Below are 19,495 nucleotides of genomic sequence, written 5' to 3'. Positions count from 1 at the left end.
GATGTCTTTTTTACACACTCTCCTATATTTGGAAGGAAAAAATGTAGAGAAAGACAAGGGGCAATAACACTTGTTTTGCTAATCTATGTTCCCCCAAGTCTCCCGATAAAAATGATACCTCACTTGTGTGGGTAGGCCTAGCGCCCGCGACAGGAAACGCCCCAAAGCGCAACGTGGACACATCCACATTTTTGGAAGAAAACAGAGGTGTTTTTTGCGAAGTGCCTACCTGTAGATTTTGGCCTCTAGCTCAGCCGGCACCTAGGGAAACCTACCAAACCTGTGCATTTCTGAAAACTAGAGACCTAGGGGAATCCAAGGAGGGGTGACTTGCGGGGCTCGGACCAGGTTCTGTTACCCCGAATCCTTTGCAAACCTCAAAATTTGGCAAAAAAAACACATGTTCCTCACATTTCTGTGGCAGAAAGTTCTGGAATCTGAGAGGAGCCAAAAATTTCCTTTTACCCAGCGTTCCCCCAAGTCTCCCGATAAAAATGATACCTCACTTGTGTGGGTAGGCCTATCGCCCGCGACAGGAAACGCCCCAAAGCGCAACGTGGACACATCCAAATTTTTGGAAGACAACAGAGGTGTTTTTTGCGAAGTGCCTACCTGTAGATTTTGGCCTCTAGCTCAGCCGGCACCTAGGGAAACCTACCAAACCTGTGCATTTCTAAAAACTAGAGACATAGGGGAATCCAAGGAGTGGTGACTTGCGGGGCTCGGACCAGGTTCTGTTACCCAGAATCCTTTGCAAACCTCAAAATTTTGCTAAAAAAACACATGTTCCTCACATTTCTGTGTCAGAAAGTTCTGGAATCTGAGAGGAGCCACAAATTTCCTTCCACCCAGCGTTCCCCCAAGTCTCCCGATAAAAATGATACCTCACTTGTGTGGGTAGGCCTAGCGCCCGCTACAGGAAACGCCCCAAAGCGCAACGTGGACACATCCAAATTTTTGGAAGAAAACAGAGGTGTTTTTTGCGAAGTGCCTACCTGTAGATTTTGCCCTCTAGCTCAGCCGGCACCTAGGGAAACCTACCAAACCTGTGCATTTCTGAAAACTAGAGACCTAGGGGAATCCAAGGAGGGGTGACTTGCGGGGCTCGGACCAGGTTCTGTTACCCAGAATCCTTTGCAAACCTCAAAATTTGGCTAAAAAAACACATGTTCCTCACATTTCTGTGGCAGAAAGATCTGGAATCTGAGAGGAGCCATAAATTTCCTTTCACCCAGCGTTCCCCCAAGTCTCCCGATAAAAATGATACCTCACTTGTGTGGGTAGGCCTAGCGCCTGCGACAGGAAACGCCCCAAGGCGCAACGTGGACACATCCACATTTTTGGAAGACAACAGAGGTGATTTTTGCAAAGTGCCTACCTGCAGATTTTGGCCTCTAGCTCAGCCGGCACCTAGGGAAACCTACCAAACCTGTGCATTTCTGAAAACTAGAGACCTAGGGGAATCCAAGGAGGGGTGACTTGCGGGGCTCGGACCAGGTTCTGTTACCCAGAATCCTTTGCAAACCTCAAAATTTGGCTAAAAAAACACATGTTCCTCACATTTCTGTGTCAGAAAGTTCTGGAATCTGAGAGGAGCCACAAATTTCCTTCCACCCAGCGTTCCCCCAAGTCTCCCGATAAAAATGATACCTCACTTGTGTGGGTAGGCCTAGCGCCCGCTACAGGAAACGCCCCAAATCGCAACGTGGACACATCCAAATTTTTGGAAGAAAACAGAGGTGTTTTTTGCGAAGTGCCTACCTGTAGATTTTGGCCTCTAGCTCAGCCGGCACCTAGGGAAACCTACCAAACCTGTGCATTTCTGAAAACTAGAGACCTAGGGGAATCCAAGGAGGGGTGACTTGCGGGGCTCAGACCAGGTTCTGTTACCCAGAATCCTTTGCAAACCTCAAAATTTGGCTAAAAAAACACATGTTCCTCACATTTCTGTGGCAGAAAGATCTGGAATCCGAGAGGAGCCAAAAATTTCCTTTCACCCAGCGTTCCCCCAAGTCTCCCGATAAAAATGATACCTCACTTGTGTGGGTAGGCCTAGCGCCCGTGACAGGAAACGCCCCAAAGCGCAACGTGGACACATCCAAATTTTTGGAAGACAACAGAGGTGATTTTTGCGAAGTGCCTACCTATAGATTTTGGCCTCTAGCTTAGCCGGCACCTAGGGAAACCTACCAAACCTGTGCATTTCTGAAAACTAGAGACCTAGGGGAATCCAAGGAGGGGTGACTTGCGGGGCTCGGACCAGGTTCTGTTACCCAGAATCCTTTGCAAACCTCAAAATTTGGCTAAAAAAACACATGTTCCTCACATTTCTGTGGCAGAAAGATCTGGAATCTGAGAGGAGCCACAAATTTCCTTCCACCCAGCGTTCCCCCAAGTCTCCCGATAAAAATGATACCTCACTTGTGTGGGTAGGCCTAGCGCCCGCTACAGGAAACGCCCCAAAGCGCAACGTGGACACATCCAAATTTTTGGAAGAAAACAGAGGTGTTGTTTGCGAAGTGCCTACCTGTAGATTTTGGCCTCTAGCTCAGCCAGCACCTAGGGAAACCTACCAAACGTGCATTTCTGAAAACTAGAGACCTAGGGAAATCCAAGGAGGGGTGACTTGCGGGGCTCGGACCAGGTTCTGTTACCCAGAATCCTTTGCAAACCTCAAAATTTGGCTAAAAAACATATTTTCCTCACATTTCGGTGACAGAAAGTTCTGGAATCTAAGAGGAGCCACAAATTTCCTTCCACCCAGCGTTCCCCCAAGTCTCCCGATAAAAATGGTACCTCACTTGTGTGGTTAGACCCAGCGCCCGCGACAGGATATGCCCCATAACACAACGTGGACACATCACAGAAAACAGAGCTGTTTTTTGCAAAGTGCCTACTTGTAGATTTTGGCCTCTAGCTCAGCCGGCACCTAGGGAAACCTACCAAACCTGTGCATTTTTGAAAACTAGAGACCTAGGGGAATCCAAGGAGGGGTGACTTGTGGGGATCAGACCAGGTTCTGTTACCCAGAATCCTTTGCAAACCTCAAAATTTGGCTAAAAAAACACATGTTCCTCACATTTCGGTGACAGAAAGTTCTGGAATCTGAGAGGAGCCACAAATTTCCTTCCACCCAGCGTTCCCCCAAGTCTCCCGATACAAATGATACCTCACTTGTGTGGGTAGGCCTAGCGCCCGCGACAGGAAATGGCCCAAAACACAACCTGACACATCACATTTTTTCATAGAAAACAGGGCCTACCTGTGGATTTTGGCTTCTAGCTCAGCCGGCACCTGGGGAAACCTAGCAAACCAGCGCATTTTTGAAAACTAGAAACCCAGGGGAATCCAAGATGGGGTGAATTGTGGGGCTCTGACCAGGTTCTGTTACCCAGAATCCTTTGCAAACCTCAAAATTTGGCTAAAAAAACATGTTTTCCTCACATTTCAGTGACAGAAAGTTCTGAAATCTGAGAGGAGCCACAAATTTCCTTCCACCTAGCGTTCCCCCAAGTCTCCCGATAAAAATGATACCTCACTGGTGTGGGTAGGCCTAGCGCCCGCGACAGGAAATGGCCCAAAACACAACGTGGACACATCACATTTTTTCATAGAAAACAGTGCCTACCTGTGGATTTTGGCCTCTAGCTCAGCCGGGCCCAGGGGGGGCAGAAATGGCCTAAAATAAATTTGTCCCCCACCCCCCAACCCCCCTGCCCCCCCGGGAGCGACCCTTGCCTATGGGGTCGCCCCCCCCTTGCGTGACATTGGTGCCAAAAAAAAAATCCCCGGTGCCTAGTGGTTTCTGCCCCCCTTGGGGGCAGATTGACCTGCAATCGGCCAATCTGCCCCCAAGGGGGGCAGAAATGGTCTAAATACAATTTGCCCCCCAGGGGAGCGACCCTTGCCTAATGCGTCGCTCCCCATTTCGAAAAAATCAAACAAAAACAAAAAAAACACACAAAAAAAAATTTGCCCTGGCGCCTAAAGGTTTCTGCCCCCCCCGGGGGCAGATCGGCCTAATACCAATAGGCCGATCTGCCCCCAGGGGGGCAGAAATGGCCTAAAATAAATTTGCTCCCCCACCCCCCCCCCGGGGAGCGACCCTTGCCTGCAAGGTCGCTCCCCTTGCGTGACTGCGCAAAAAAAAGATCCCTGGTGCCTATTGGTTTCTGCCCCCCTTGGTGGCAGATTGACCTACAATCGGCAATCTGCCCCCAAGGGGGGCAGAAATGGTCTAAATACAATTTGCCCCCCAGGGGAGCGACCCTTGCCTAATGCGTCGCTCCCCATCTCTAAAAAAACAAACAAACAAAAAAAAAAAAACACACACAAAAAAATTTGCCCTGGCGCCTAAAGGTTTCTGCCCCCCCGGGGGCAGATCGGCCTAATACCAATACCAATACCAATATCCTCATAAAAACAAGCCAATCTGCCCCCAAAGGGGGCAGAAATGGCCTAAATATAATTTCCCCCTATGGGAGCGACCCTTGCCTAAGGGGTCGCATCCCACACCTAAAAAACAAAAGAAAACAAATAAAAAAACAAAAAAAAAAAAGTATCCCTGGTGTCTAGAGGTTTCTGCCCCCACTGGGGGCAGATCGGCCTAATAATAGGCCGATCTGCCCCCAGAGGGGGCAGAAAAGGCCTTAAAAAAAAATGACCCCCTGGGAGCGACCCTTGCCCAAGGGGACGCTCCCTTCTGTCAATTTCATATAAAAAAAAAAAATCCCTGGTGTCTAGTGGGGTTTCAAAAGCCGGATTGCAGGCAATCCGGCTTTTGAAACCCTCGGAGAGACTTCAAAGGGAAGGAAATACCTTTCCTTCCCTTTGAAGCCCCTCCGGGCCTCCCCCACGTGATCGAAAGAGAAATGCTGAGCATTTCTCTTTCGATCGCGCTGGAAGCTCTGCTTCCAGCGCGATGGGGGAGGTTGTGTGATTGTCAGCGCGCGCTCGCGCGCTGACGTCACAGGGGGGGTGGGGGGGGGGGGTCGGGGGTTGAAGGGGAAGGGATTCCCCTGTCAGCCCTGACCTAGGGGGGGTGGGGGGGCGGCCCTCGGGAGGAGCGCTAGCGCTTCTCCCGAGGGCAGCATTCAGGACGTAATGGTTACGTCCATGGCGCCACACGGGCGCTGCCATGGACGTAACCATTACGTCCGTGGCGGGGAAGGGGTTAAACAATTCCCAACCAAAAGATAAGCTGGTCAGCACAATTGATTAGGAACACTCCAGCCATCAACAGCTTATTTGTAACTGCTCTACAGTCAAACCCCAAAGACTCTGATCACATAACTACATTCTACAAAATAATTATCCATGTAGAGAACAATGTAGGAGACATACAACCCTAGTCACTTGTCCAGTTGAATAAGCCATTAGAAACTTGACATGCAGTTGTCTCTTATTCTTGTCTTCTTGATTAGAGGGTGGGAGGGGCATGTGAAGAGTGGTGATGCAGCACCATGTCCTGCAGCTTGGGACACAGTTCTCTTTAAAAAGATGCTGTCATTTTGTTGTACTCTAAACAGATGAGCAGTGGCAGCCCATTCTTAGACTTGAGAAGGGACTGTGCTGTATCAGGCTTCCCAAAGAACAGTCCCAAATGAAGCAATTCCTATATTAAATTGGCATAGTAAATGTAATCGAATTACCTTCACCCATCAACAATTACACTGTCTATTCGAACATCGGGTTCAGCTTCAGGTGTTGTGCATTGTTTATAGAATATTTTATAAGACAAGACCTAATTTTCCTCAAAGCAAACTGATTGTATGTGTTCATATGAGGATAATTCCCTTCACTAAGGAAATTCTGATTGCCACTGCTCACTGTAAGGAAAGCAGATCTAGCAGGGGAGCCTTTTGAGCTCTTCCTCCAGAGCAATTTACTTGGGGCAGTTAGGGCAGTGAAAAAAATCACCACATATTTGACATTCAGGAAAGACAGCAAAATCCAGTTGTTCATAGTTTAACTTTTTACCAGCTTGGTAACCCCTTCTCTTTGCTGACCGGGCGATCTAGGAATTGAATCCTCTATAAAACAGGACAGAAGAGAAAAGCACAAATGCTAAGGTGCAGTGTAACTCTGGACGGTCTGCTCAAGAGGAAAGCAGACATGGAGCAGAAATGCGTGTGTGTCTGTCTGTAACATTTGTATAGCTGGTTTATCCTTTGGGTATTTTGACACGTGCAGAAGAGGTTGCACACACATAAATGATGTAAGATTTAAACAATAGAAAAAAAACAGGTTAGAGAGTGCTTTCAAAGGTAAAAATGATTAGCAGTTTAGACAAAGATTCACAGGGAATCACTGCAAAGCAGTTCATTTTTTGATAAAACAGGCAGAGGACCAGATGTACTAACATTGGTGTTTGTGATTACCAAATAAGAAATTTTTGTGATTCTCTATTTGGTATTCACAGACCCTTATGTATTAAATTGTGTTTTACACTTTTTGCGATTCCTAGTGGGTCACAAATAGACCTACCTTATTAATATTAATGAGAGTATGTCTCAGTTTGTGACCTATTGGGAATCACACATATCACAGGGTCAGCAGCCCACCATGCCTGTGACTGCTCTTAAATAAAGCATTGATTTCTTTTTAAACGGAGCCCGCTTACCTTTAAGGAAAATTAGCCACATTAAAAAAAAAGAAAATGAAACATTTCTTTTAATTTTTTAAGAGTAGGCAGTGTTCCATGAGCCCATTGATTGCTCTGATAGAATATATTTCTTTCATTCTCAAACCGGAATGGATCCAACTGGGACCCCTTCCCTTTTGCAAGTTGCTTACCATCATCTTCGAGATGATGGTAAAATGTGAATGTTTCGTGACCACATTTCCCTTTAAAAGGTTAACAACACTGCAGTTAAGCACTAGTATTGTTTAATTAATAGTATAACAGTTTGGGCTGGTAGTTTCCCCGTTGAATATATCAGTACTACTTGAGAATCACCAGAACATATATTAACATATAGTGCCCCTCTGGGAAGTACTACAACTGTCCTATTGAAACGCAGTACCTATACGATTAATACATGATTGGATTGTCTATTGTAAAGAAACATTCATTTTTTCGTGCAATAAAAATACTTAATGATAATGATGTTAAACAGTAGAACAGGACTGAACTGTTTAATGGAAGGTATAGGTGTTCTAAGAACTCCTGCCACTGCCTAATTCAAGCATACTAGTCATGTTGAGATATGCAGGTGTTGTGCTATTGAAAGTATTTCTAACCTTCTTTGAAGACCTCATGTCGTCCCCACATACAGACCTGTAGAATGGTACTCCACTATCCACATAACAACTCTGAGGATCAGTGTTGACACTGTATCATTGAATGTTCTTCAGCGTATGTTTAGGCGCATGGCATTAGTATGTCACTAGAGTGTCTTCAGTCTGCCAGCGATGTTGTTCTTGGCATTATGCTGCTCATGGGGAAGTACTGGGCCAAGAGCTATGCTTTGGTAGTTGTCCTGAATCAGCGCTGACTTCTTAACTGATAATGTGGCTTGATGCCTGCATTTCTGAGGGAGTCTTCTAGCTCATGACAGCTTAGTCTTTCCTGATGGTCTTTTGGAAGCATGGGAAGACAACAAAGCAAGAATTTGAGCAGCAGAGCACGTAAGAGTGCTGTATCACTGTACAAGTGAACGGGCACACCTGTGGAGATCCAGTGATGTGGCACATGTTTTTTAATATCAGCTTTCATAATTATTTTGGAGAGTAGGCCCATTGATGTTTCTTTCCTGGCTCCCCATCCCTTCATCTTATTGAAATTTCAAGCATGAGTCTCATCTTCCATCATGTGTACAGTGTTGTGGATCATTGACCCACCACCCTCCCTGAGATGGCTAGACTGTAGACCAGAATCTGCAGCTCCTTTCCACTTGAAAGACTTCCATCCTTACTTTTAATGTCATAGTGGCTAATATGGCCTATGCTGCATTCTGAGAGACAATAATGTACACAACCCTTGCCTGTAAACTGCTAGCCCGTGTGACAATGAATGATAAACTGCTTTATCTAGTGGCAAGGTTTAAGACAGTTCCACATGCCCACTTTAAGCATCCCTGAGATCGCCTAACTTTCTTTATTGCTTGATACATTAGTATATTCACCACCACTGTCAAACTACTACTTTTAGCACCAGTTTCAAGCATCCTCTGGATTTCATGCTGTTGTTAAGCAATTTACCATACCGACAACGAGAGGTTGCAAACATTTCGAACTCTAATTTACAATTTGTCTGAGTGTGAGAAATTAGCACATTATTGATGGGAGCCTGGGAGCCTTCCTAACTGCCTACTGGCATCTAGGAGCCTGATAGTATCCAAGACCAAATGTCAGAGACAGCCACAGTATGAGATCTGAAAGAGAAGGGCACAGTGCCTGCCACTGGTAGATACATTGCCATTATATTTAAAACTGCAAATCCCCTTCATATATTACTATAGACTGTTAGACCCCATGGCAGCATATTAGAGACTGCTATATTCTGTGCCACGATCTTTAATGCTAGAGTGCTCCAAGCAGCCTTTGACTGGCATGACACAAAACCTACCAGAGTGATAAGCGAAGTGAACTTTTTAAACAGCATTTACTGTGGATCCGTTTTATTGCTCCTCTCTCTTGCCATGTTCTTAGTCTTTGTATTCTTTATGTCACTTTTCTGTGTACAAATGTCACAACTCCCTTTCCTTTTTCTTTTGGATTTTATTGCAGATCCGACGTGGCTTTGAACGCCTGCAAGCCCTAGTGCGAAGCCGTCCCATGGCAAAGCAGTTTGAGAACACCAGAGCCAGGGTCATCCAGTTCCAATCCTTATGCCGAGGCTACTTAGCTCGCCAGAGGGTGGCGCAGCAGAGGAAGGCCATCTGTGTTCTTCAAGCCTACACCAGAGGCATGCTTGCTCGAAAGATGTTCAGGATGATGATGAGAAGTGTATGTATGATACATACAATGTGCCTACCTTGCATCATGTATCAACTGGTATAGTACATGTAGATTAATAGGTATACAGAACTGTGCTAGTAAGGAATATTCACGCCTTACAAAACACAAGAAGATATGGAGGCAGTATAGGACAGTTATCCCACATAATATTTGGAGGTTATTTACAGTTAGATGGACTTGGCGTAAATGTGGTGTTATAACACGTGTGGTTCCCTCTTACTTCCTCGTAACAGGCTGTACTTCACAGTCAGTCAAAATGGGTTGGATGGCCTTAATCACTTAAAAGTCACAGTGTAGTCACAAACTTGATTAATCCTGTAATCACATACAATCGTAAAATTATGCTGAGGCCTCAGTCATTGTAGGGGAGGTGGAGGTGTTAGTCATACTCTAATTTCAATTTCACATACATTTTTCTTTTTACTATAAACCTATCAGGTAGTCTGTGTTTGTTACAAGTGAGCCTCATACCTAAAGCTGTCTCAGAAGTGGTTCAAAAAAGCGTACACCACAATTATGTCTTCTTCTGTGATTTCAACTTCCAAATCTTATCTCACTGGTTCATTGAGGTCCTTAGTGTTTAAATTAAGTTCTATCCCTCCCATTTGAAGATTTTGCACTTAGCCTAAAGTTGTCCAGTAAGTTTTTTCAAAGTGCGTGCCTGCGGTAGCTGGGTATCTGGGGAAATAAGGTGTCTCCATATGACAATAACTGGATGGCTTGCTTGTGAGATAAGACAAATTCTGAGTATCCATTCAGCAAAAAACACCCTTGCAACCAGCTCTTCTACTTCCTTAACTACGCCTGACACTGATTTGTGAACAATCTCCATGGGAGCGGAAACAACATTATTTATTATGTACTGTATTATGTACATCAACACGCCCAAAATTACAAATGCAAAAGTAGCACCATGCATGTTGGTATTTCAAAAAATTCTTTCCAGGGCTTGAAGTTTTTTTTTTAGGAAGGACCTTTGGTTTTTATGTATTTTTATTTTCAACTCCTAGGAACGCTTGGCTGTCCTAGAGAGAGAAGCAGAAGTGAAGAAAAGGAGAAAGAAAGAAGCAATGTTAAGGCAACAGGAGTATGACGATTTGGACCTGGTGGAGAAAGCCTTTGGGTTTTTACCTGCTGTTATTGGAGGCCAGGAGGGGCAGGCACCATCCGCATTCGAGGTGAAGCAGACTATACAGTAATACATGTGGGCAGCGTGATGAACCTTTGTGAGGAGTGTGATGGATATCATTAAACAACGTGATGGTTGTATGCAGGGGCCATGATGAATATCTCTAATCAGTGTTTCGCAGAGGTCAGTTAGGACTGTGATGTGTGAGGGAGTGAAATGATATCTTTAAAAGCTTGATGTGTGTATATGGTCAGTGCTAAAGAGGAATTGCATTTCTCTTCGAGGAGTGGAATGGATGTCGACGAGAGGTATAGCATATGTCATGGGAAATTTTATAGATTTCTACAGAGAGTACCATGGCTTGTGGAGAGCGATGGGTAGATGAGAGAAGTTCGGTGGATGTTTGTAGGCGTGTGACAGAGATGTTTCTGAAAAGTGATTTTTTTCCCCTTGATCATTATGATAGCTGTATGTGCATTGGACCTTTGTGGGCAGTATGTTTTTCTATGAAACCTCTCACATGTGTGATTGAAGAAATCGTTAAAATTGATGTTGGAAGAACGACTTCTGCAGGACTGGATTTATGAAGGTTGAATCTGCAATTGTTGTTAAACGTATTGTGGTTGTAATCAGTTTGTGTAATATGATTTATTAAGAACAAACGCCTCTGAGACTTTCTTTCTACTTAGGACTTGGATATTGGGCCTCAGCATCTAAATGAGGTTGACCTTGACTCTATCCCAATGACATTTGAACCAGAAGAGGAAGTAGATGACCTAGCAGAGTGGACATTTCCAAAGTTTGCAGCTACATATTTCCAGAGATCCGCTACTCATACGCACATTCGAAGCCGCCTGCGCCAGCCACTGCTGTATCACGAGGAGCAGAGTGACATTCTGGTATTGACTTTCTTTTGAATTTTTTCGCTTTTTTCATAGCACGGACACTAATGCTTATTGAATACATCTAGTGTTCTTCCAGCCCCCATTTTCACACGAGTGGACGTACTATAAGCTGTGCAAATATTGTGATTCTTATTATTCAGGAACACAACAATACATTACATGGCATTTAATATGAAGTGAGCAAAAATCAAATCATGTTTTAATAGTTTTAATGATGGAAACGACCTTGAATTCTATCCAATATTACTTCACAGCAGTACATGTACACACTGAGTAGTTATAGTTAAGATTGTGTTTCCATGGGAAATACCTTTGTTATGTTGCTAATCACTTTGAAGCCGTTTGATGAATTTCCACAAAACTTTCCAAAAAAGTGCTACTTTTTGACTAGTTAGCGCATGGAAAGTAAGTTTTGGGGTGAGCCATCAAGTGAGGGCTGAGCAAAACACGGGATCCCAAACAAGTTTTCATCATTAATTTTTCCATAGGAACTTTAGACATAGTTGCAGCCCAAACAACCAATGGATTTACACTAACCAGAAAGAGTGCCTTTTGGGATTTGTTGTAAATTTGTGCAGTAGTTTTTGAAGAATTAAAGCTAAAAAATGTTTGTATATCTTCGGACGTGGAGCCATTGCAGATCCGACAGATCGCAAGCTAAGATCTGATTGGCTGCCACCATATCAACCAGAAGTGAGGGCTGCCATGTTAGGACTCGGGATTCAGCCCGAGTCCTAAGAAAAAAGTTTAAAAAAGACATAAGGAGGCAGAGTAAGGATACCATGACCCCCTAGGCCTGCTCTGCTGGTGGTGTTCTTTGTATATTTTGTTGCAAATTTGCAGAGGATTTGCAAACAGTGGCATTTTTTTTTAACGCTGCATGGGCCAGGGCATGGGGCGATGGTAACTTTATATTTTGGGGAGTTGGGATCACGGCTCCACTCCTCGAGACCCTGAAAGGCCCGGGGAGGTGCATGCACCCTCCTCTACTAAATACATTTCGCCCACCCCGTTTTTTTAATGCAGAATTGCGGCAAAATGTTAAACAAATATATGTTTTTGGCCCCTGGGGGGGCACTATTATAGTATCCCTCTCTTCCACCTTAGATATTTGTTCATATTTTTTTTTTTAGGACTGGGGACTCAGTCGATGAGTCCTAAGCTGGCTGCCACTATATCTTTGTTGATATGGCAGCCATTGAGATCTCATCTTGAGATCTGTTGGGCCTGCGCATCCTCTGTGATGTGAAATATACAAAGATTTTGAGTCTTAATTTCTCAAAAACTGTGCCAAAGTTGTAAGCAAACCAAAAAGTGATTTTCCTACGGAGACGCAGTCCTAACTAAAACTGCCAGGGGTAATGCAATGCTTATGACTGCACAATATTTATATCAATAAATTACAACACTTAAAAGCAAAATGTAATTAAAGAACAGCACATATTCAGACCAATTGATGAAACTACATTGATAGTTGTCTTCTGCTGGGAGGTAAGGGTAATTAATATGTAAGATGATTTACAACGTTTTTAATTACATCCGTTTCACTAGGGTGAGATCATGAGTATTCCATTTGGTGTGCAGTTTATGATTTGCATGGCAGTTGTGTGTGGGTTATGGATTGTGGTCTAACCATAATTTGCAAATGTCAAGAGGTTTAATTTAATACAATGGTTGCATTTTGCTAGGTGAATTTCTGCTTTGTTTTCAAACATATATTAAGGCATTGAAATAAAGCTAACCATAACCTAACTGGTACCTTTGTTTTTCACTCTATTTATATTGAGTATAAGCACTTACAATCATCAGAAGTATTATTGATACTGACATACAATCATTTGGACAAATAATTGTATATAAAATTAACTAGTGGGAGATTGGTGAACCCATGTGTGATAGTATCCCTACATTTTGAGATATTATGGGTACACATTCATCTCACCAGAACCAATAGAAATTATGAAACTGTGCTACACAAGTCTGTGCATAGTTTGAACCTTATGTTATAATTTGAGTGTTTCTCACATTGTTTTTCACACTTTTAGACTTTTTTATATTCATTTCATTCATTTCTATTGACAATGTTAGTCCACTTGGCCAAGATACATGGGGCACTTGAGGGGAGCTAAGAAACTAGTTGTTTTTGGCAGATCGTGGTATGGATATAGCATACACTTTAATGAAAACTTTAAATGATCTAAAATGATGAGGGGCATGGCCAAGCAAGATGGCCGGTGGGATGCGCTTCTAAGTAGCTCCATGCACCCCTGACTTAATCCTTCAGAATCCTGCTGCATCTGTACCGCAGGACACTACAGTAGGGCAGTATTTGCGGCTGCACACTCTCTGCACTATTTATGGGTGGAATCTAGCAGAGCCAAGGCTGCTGCAATAAGTAAAGGCAAGGTATCTGTGGCAGCCTACTAAGGCTGTGGAGACCATGCTGGGGACTGGCGTTAACTGCGTAACCCAGCCGGGGCTGTGTGACTGTTCCTTGTGGTGCAGGCCCCTGGGGACGGAGAACATGCAGCTCGGAGCAGCACTCGGGAAGTGAAGAGGCGAAGGAGACTGTGGAGGCGAGGAGTGGCAGCCCCGGCTGAAGTGGTGTGGTCCCCAGTGAGCCTTGTGGGACTATGTGACCACACTGGAAGTTGGATTCAGCTGCGTACTCCGGTCGAAGGTGTGAAACTGCTGTGCTTACCCCTGTCTGTGGGAGGAGCATGGATTGGAGCTAAGCTTGCCCGGTAGGATAGAGCAGAGACCACAACTGATGTGGCACTGCCCACGATGGGTCTTATGATACCGCTAGGGCCTGAGGAGCCGAACGGCTCAATTTGCGGAGCTCCCTTTCATTTGTGCAGTGGCAGGAGGGTATGGGGGGGCTTACACCTCTTTAACTTTTCTGGAACGATGGAGGCAACTCAGGAGGTGGGCTTGGAGTAGCCTAACCTCCATTCTTCACCCTCCATGAACATTGGGCCTCCTATCTGGAACATCTGGGGCTTGCTGCAGGGATGATTGTCCCTCCCCCCAGATCAGTGGGACAGGGTGAGGGCCAGTAAGCCCTTAACTATGTGCTGGACAGCCCTGGAGCATCTCGGACATGGAGTTGGAAAGCACAGATGGGGGTCTGAGTGGTGTGACTGCTGAGGTAACTGTTCATTGTCCGGGGGGGGGGGCGCAGCGAATTGCCATTTGCCTACTGGTGGGGAAATCTGGTTGGCTGACTGGGCCAGGGAGATGCAGGTCCTGAGGACTTGCCAACGAGCGCTGATGGACTCCTGAGCGCACCTGATCCTGTGACTCTCTCCTCTCTTGCTGAGTGTGGGGCTGGCCATCCATACACCTGTGACTGGGAGTGGGAACTGTGGGTGCAGCAGTGGCGCTTATGTGGATCCTGCAGTGGTGGGATCATGTGGGACACATGCTGGGCACCTAGAAAACCACTGACCCCTTGCTGGCACAAGTACCTTTTGGGTTCCTCCTCGGTGGTGCCCAAATGGTGAAAAATAAACTGGCTGCTCCTCCACAGGGGAATACTATGGAAAAGTATACCACTGTGACCCCCCTCCCACAGTGGCAGACACAGCAGGCTAGTCAGAGGGAAAATCTTGATCAGAAGCATCTGCTGAGGAGCCATCCCACGCAAAGCTGCTCGCGGCCATACAGGAGTACAGGGTTGCACTGAAGGAGAAAATAGAGAAGGTGGTGCTAGAAGTTAAACTTCTTCGTGCTTACCTCCAGAAAGTATTGGACAAGGTTTGAGTGGAAGAGGGCACCATATCTGGCCTCCAGTTTCAAGTGGCCGTACAAAAGAAGCAAATGGACATGTTTTCTCCCAAACTGGGACTCTTGAGGTGAGAGTTGAAAATGCTGAGGGCAGATCGTGCTGCAACAATGTTAGACTTATTGGGTTCCGGTAGTGGAATGAGGGCAACGCATTTGCAAAACGATGGATCCGGGATGTGCTCAGACCAGCTGGACTGTCCACCATGTTTGCAACTGAGGGAGCACACCGGGCACTGATTGCCCCGCCAGACCTGGGGCGCAGCTGCGCGACATCATAATTCGGATCCTAAATTACAGAGATGGTGATTGCATACTCCAGGCAGCCCGATAAACAAATACCACCCAGTTTGAGAACCATAGAATATCCATATTTCCAGGACTCCAGGAAGGGTTCCTTGGAAGTGGAGAACAAGTTGCGTTCAATGTGTATCTGTTACATGCTTCTTTACCCCGCCTGCATGAGGGTTCTCTCGAGGGGCAAATCCCACTTTGTCAATATCCCGAAGATGTATGGCGCTGGCCAGAAATATTGGACAAGGTACCCAGGAGCGGGTCTGGATGTGGACAGATAGGTATGGAAAGTACTTTGGATACCTGCAGCCCTAACTGGAGGTCATGTGAGTCTTCGGGGTGGACACTGCCTCACAGGCCGGTGGTGATGGCTCCGCCAGGGTTGAGATCCAGGGGGACGGAACTATGACACTGGCGCACCTGACCGCCATGATGAGTGGTGGAGGAAAGGTTAGGGCCTTTGAGCAAGTGGGGATGTTGGGAGATGCTGCTGATTAAATGCCTATCTTACTGCTGTGCATCGTAATCTCTTTGTGTGCCTCTCTTCTTGTCTCTCTGCTCTTCACAATTCCGGGCAGTGGCAGTGTGGTTTATATGTTCAGTTCCCAGAGGAATGCTTAGCGACTGCGCTTAATATGTGATGTATTCACTTTTATTACTGATTGCACCATTTTAGTGGTGGTCGCCATAGGTAGATCTGCTATAAACCTCATGACTGATGAGGATTCATATTATTTGTGGGTTGGGGGGAGGTTGCCTCCCCAGTAGTGGCAGGGTTTATGTTTGAGTACGGGGCTTAGGCTGTGGATTCTGGTTTAGGCTGTGGATCCCGACAGTAAGGACTACAATGAATGTACAGTATGGATTGTTATTGTTATACTATCTATCCTGGGTTGGGGCGTTGAAGGGGATGTGTCGGGATGATCAGGTCCACAAGGGGCGAAAACTCGCAGTAGTATGGCTGACTGTACGAATATTGTAACGTGGAATGTATGAAGCCTAAGGAATACACCAAGAGATATAGGGTCCCCTCTTTTCTGAGGTACCACAGAGTACAGATAGCCTGTCTCCAGGAGACTTGGCCCCTGGGAGAAGAAGTTAGAAAGCTGGGTAGGAAATGGAGGGAACAATTGTTTACAGCTACCTACTACACGTATGCAAGGGGGTGGCCATTTGGATGGCGCCTGGGGTCCCTTTCAAGCATACGTATAGCAAGGCAGATGTAGAGTCGTTACCTCTTGCTACAGGGTACACTGGATGGGAGGGACATCACAATCTTCAACACGTATGCACTCAACATCGAAGACAAACACTTCATTGACCGTGTCTAAGATCTGCTGGAAAACAGTATGGGGAATCTGGTGATACTATAACTTTATCTTGGATCTTGGATAAAGATGAGGACTGGCACCCCCGAAACCTTTGATGACTAGGCCACTTGCCATGGTCAGGCGTAATCTAGGGTTCTATGATAGCTGGCGGGCTTTACATCCAGGGGGTCATGAATAAAACATGAAATCGCTCACGCACAACACTTATAGTTGGTTTGACCACATCTTGGTTGCAAGGATGGACCACAGGAGATTGAATGGGGTGTCTCACTTGGCGAGATACCTGTCTGATCATGCCCTGGTGCTGCTGTGCCTGCAGTAGGGGGACGCCCCACATTGTGAGCGTAGATGGTGCATGCTCCCTGAATTCCTGGCAGATATGGTATTCCGGGAGGCGCTGGCGACTTCCCTTGTTGAGTACTTGGCGGTTAACTAGGGTACTGCCACATCCAGGGCACTAGACTGGGAGGTCCTCAAGGTAATGCAGAGGGCCTGTATTGGTACCATATCTGGGGTCAGAAGACAGCTGGAGACTGACCTAGTGTGGTGGGTGCGTCGCTTGACAGAGCTCTGACCTGAGCACGTTGGAGCACAAACCAAGGAGCTCCGTCTCCATAGGGAGATGCTGATTATTTGGGACACATTAAATAAATGCACGCTGCAAGTATACCATCAGCGCCTTCATAGGGAGGGTGATAAGTCAGGCAGGATGTTGGCCTGGATATTAAAACAGGAGCAGGAGATCCCTCCTGTTCTCCATGTTCGTACATCTGGTGGTGCACTGGTGCTTTGCCATCAAGCTTCCTTGGACATTTTTGTGAGGCATTTTGAGAAAATATACCAGGCTAGGGACGAGGGCCCTGAAGGGGAGAAGGAGAACTTCCTGGATAGGGTTGGACTGCCTACACTTGGGCCAGACCTTGCACAGGAGCTGGCGATTACATTGGAAGAATTGGGTGAGGACATAAAGGCACTTAATGGATCTAAATCCCCGGGGAGATTGATTCAACATGGAATTCTACCAGGCCTACTCCACAACATTAAAAGAGAGAATGCTGGAGGTATTTCAGGAGGCGCAGAGGAATGGAGTTCTTCCATTCACCATGAGGGAGGGAGTTGTCAGTCTCATGCCAAAACCAGGAGGGGATCTTGCAGAACCCTCCTAATATAGACCCCTTACTGGACTCGATTGATACATCAAAATACTCTGAAAACTGCTTGCAACTAGACTGGTAGGGGTCATCCAAAGGTTAGTGCACAAAGATCAATGCAGCTTTATGCCCACACGCAGGACTGTGTTTAATTTGAGCAGGCTCACACACGTACCAGTGATGATGATCGGGAATTGGCTCTGGTCTCCCTGGACTTAGAAAAAGCCTTTGATGTCATGGAATGGGCTTACTTATTAGCAGATCTAAGTGGCATGGGATTCGGACCTGTATTTTGCAGTTGGGTGTGGCTTTTATGCACTGGCTCCATGATCCACATAAGAGTTGGGAACAACATCTCTGTACCGTGGGTGGTTGGGAGGGGGACCAGACAGGCTTGCCCCCGTCGCCCCTGCTTTTTGCTCTTGCAATTGAGTCCCAAGCTTTGATGCTGCGTAGGGATCTGGAGTAGTGGGTAATCCAGGTGGGGAACGCTCTCCATGTTGTCTCCTTATATGCAGATGGGGCACTCATCTGTGTACATACTCTGGAACTCTCAGTATCGATTTTGTTGGTTTTACTTGCTGCCTTTGGTCAGGTGTCTGGGCTTCAAGTTAATGTCAGTAAGCCGCCGCTGTTTCCGCTTGGGAGCCTGATTGGGATGCTGCCACACTGAATTCCGGAGCTGGGACTTCAGTGGGAAACTGCAGGGTTCCAGTATGTAGGCATAAAGATTGCTCACACAGAGGAGGCCTTTAAGCGCCTGAATGTCAACACTCTTCTGGAATGGCCAGAGGTCTCTATAGCTTTCTGGTCTAGACTCCCCTTGTCGGTGATGGGTAGAGCTGCAGTGGCAAAAATGACTTCCTTCCTAGGTGCCTTTACTTGATCCAGAATGCATTGTTTCCGCTTAGGCCGGAGTTTTTCTGTAAATTAGACAGCTTACTCATCTCACTGGTGTGGGCAGGGCGATGCAGCAGAGTGGCGCTGTTGATCGTCAAGTGTAACCTGGAGGATGAGGGACTGGCACTCCCATATATATGATCTTACTATTACACTGCCACGCTGTAGCAGGCGGCAAGATGGTTGACAAACTCTAACAATTGGGAAAAGGGATTATACAAAGGCATGGTGGATGGGGACACCCTGGCATGGCTTTTACTGAAAGGGAAAACTCTGAGGAACCAGTTCCATATCTGGTGAGTCAAACGGTGATGGTCTGGGAAGATGAGGTCACAAAGGCGTTTTGCCTAGAGCCCCCTTTGATAGGGAACTCAAGCTGTGGGACCTGGCAGTGTTTTGCGAGATTGAAACAGATATGTCCATGGAACAATGGAGATTGGGAGGGAGACTTGTATCTGGGGGAGGTTTTTCTCACCCTTCAGTTGGTGCAAGAGGTGTTTGAGGTGGGGCTGGGACACTTTCTCTAATATGCCTAAATGGATAAATACTGCAAGGGAGGTGTGGGCTGGGTTTCCCGCAGCACCACAACCTTCACAGGCGCTGGCTTCAGTGGGGGAGGGATGGCACACGCTTACCTTTTTTTTGTTTTGTCCCTTTGCAAGCTGACACAGAGAACTCCTCCTGCACAGTGTGCAGGGCCTGGGCTGGAGATTTAGGGAAACCTATAACAGATGCAGATTGATCCCGCACATGTGAATTGGTTAGGCGAGTGTTGTAACCACAGATCCAAATTACTGCATTTCAGTTTCTTACATCGCATGTATGTGACCCCTAGGTTTTAAACAGGATGACCCCTTAAGAGGAGCTAGCTGCACACGTTGTGGGGAATGGGGAGCTACATTTATACACCTAGCATGGACCTGCGCCGGAATTCAGAGCTTCGGGAGAGATTTGATACCTATTATAGTCAGGGCAACGGATGTTGAGGTCCCCCTTACCCCACTGACTCGTCTTCTGGGAGTGGTGATGAGTCTCAGT

At 46.2% G+C, this 19,495-nt stretch overlaps 1 protein-coding gene across 2 annotated transcripts in view; it reads left to right on the top strand.

The window, feature by feature from the left end:
* The window catches only part of MYO7B (myosin VIIB), a 1,466,311-nt gene that overhangs the window by 905,826 nt on the left and 540,990 nt on the right, over positions 1–19,495 (top strand). For both annotated transcript variants that reach the window (XM_069213753.1, XM_069213751.1), the window contains 3 exons: positions 8,731–8,949; positions 9,972–10,139; positions 10,780–10,989. In XM_069213753.1, coding sequence (XP_069069854.1) covers positions 8,731–8,949; positions 9,972–10,139; positions 10,780–10,989 — 597 coding nt within the window. The remainder of the gene's footprint in view (positions 1–8,730; positions 8,950–9,971; positions 10,140–10,779; positions 10,990–19,495) is intronic.

This window comes from Pleurodeles waltl, chromosome 11 (genome assembly GCF_031143425.1).
Source record: "Pleurodeles waltl isolate 20211129_DDA chromosome 11, aPleWal1.hap1.20221129, whole genome shotgun sequence".
Lineage (NCBI taxonomy): Eukaryota > Metazoa > Chordata > Amphibia > Caudata > Salamandridae > Pleurodeles > Pleurodeles waltl.
Note: the sequence above shows the minus strand (reverse complement) of the source record. Positions and strands in the feature narration are given on the sequence as shown.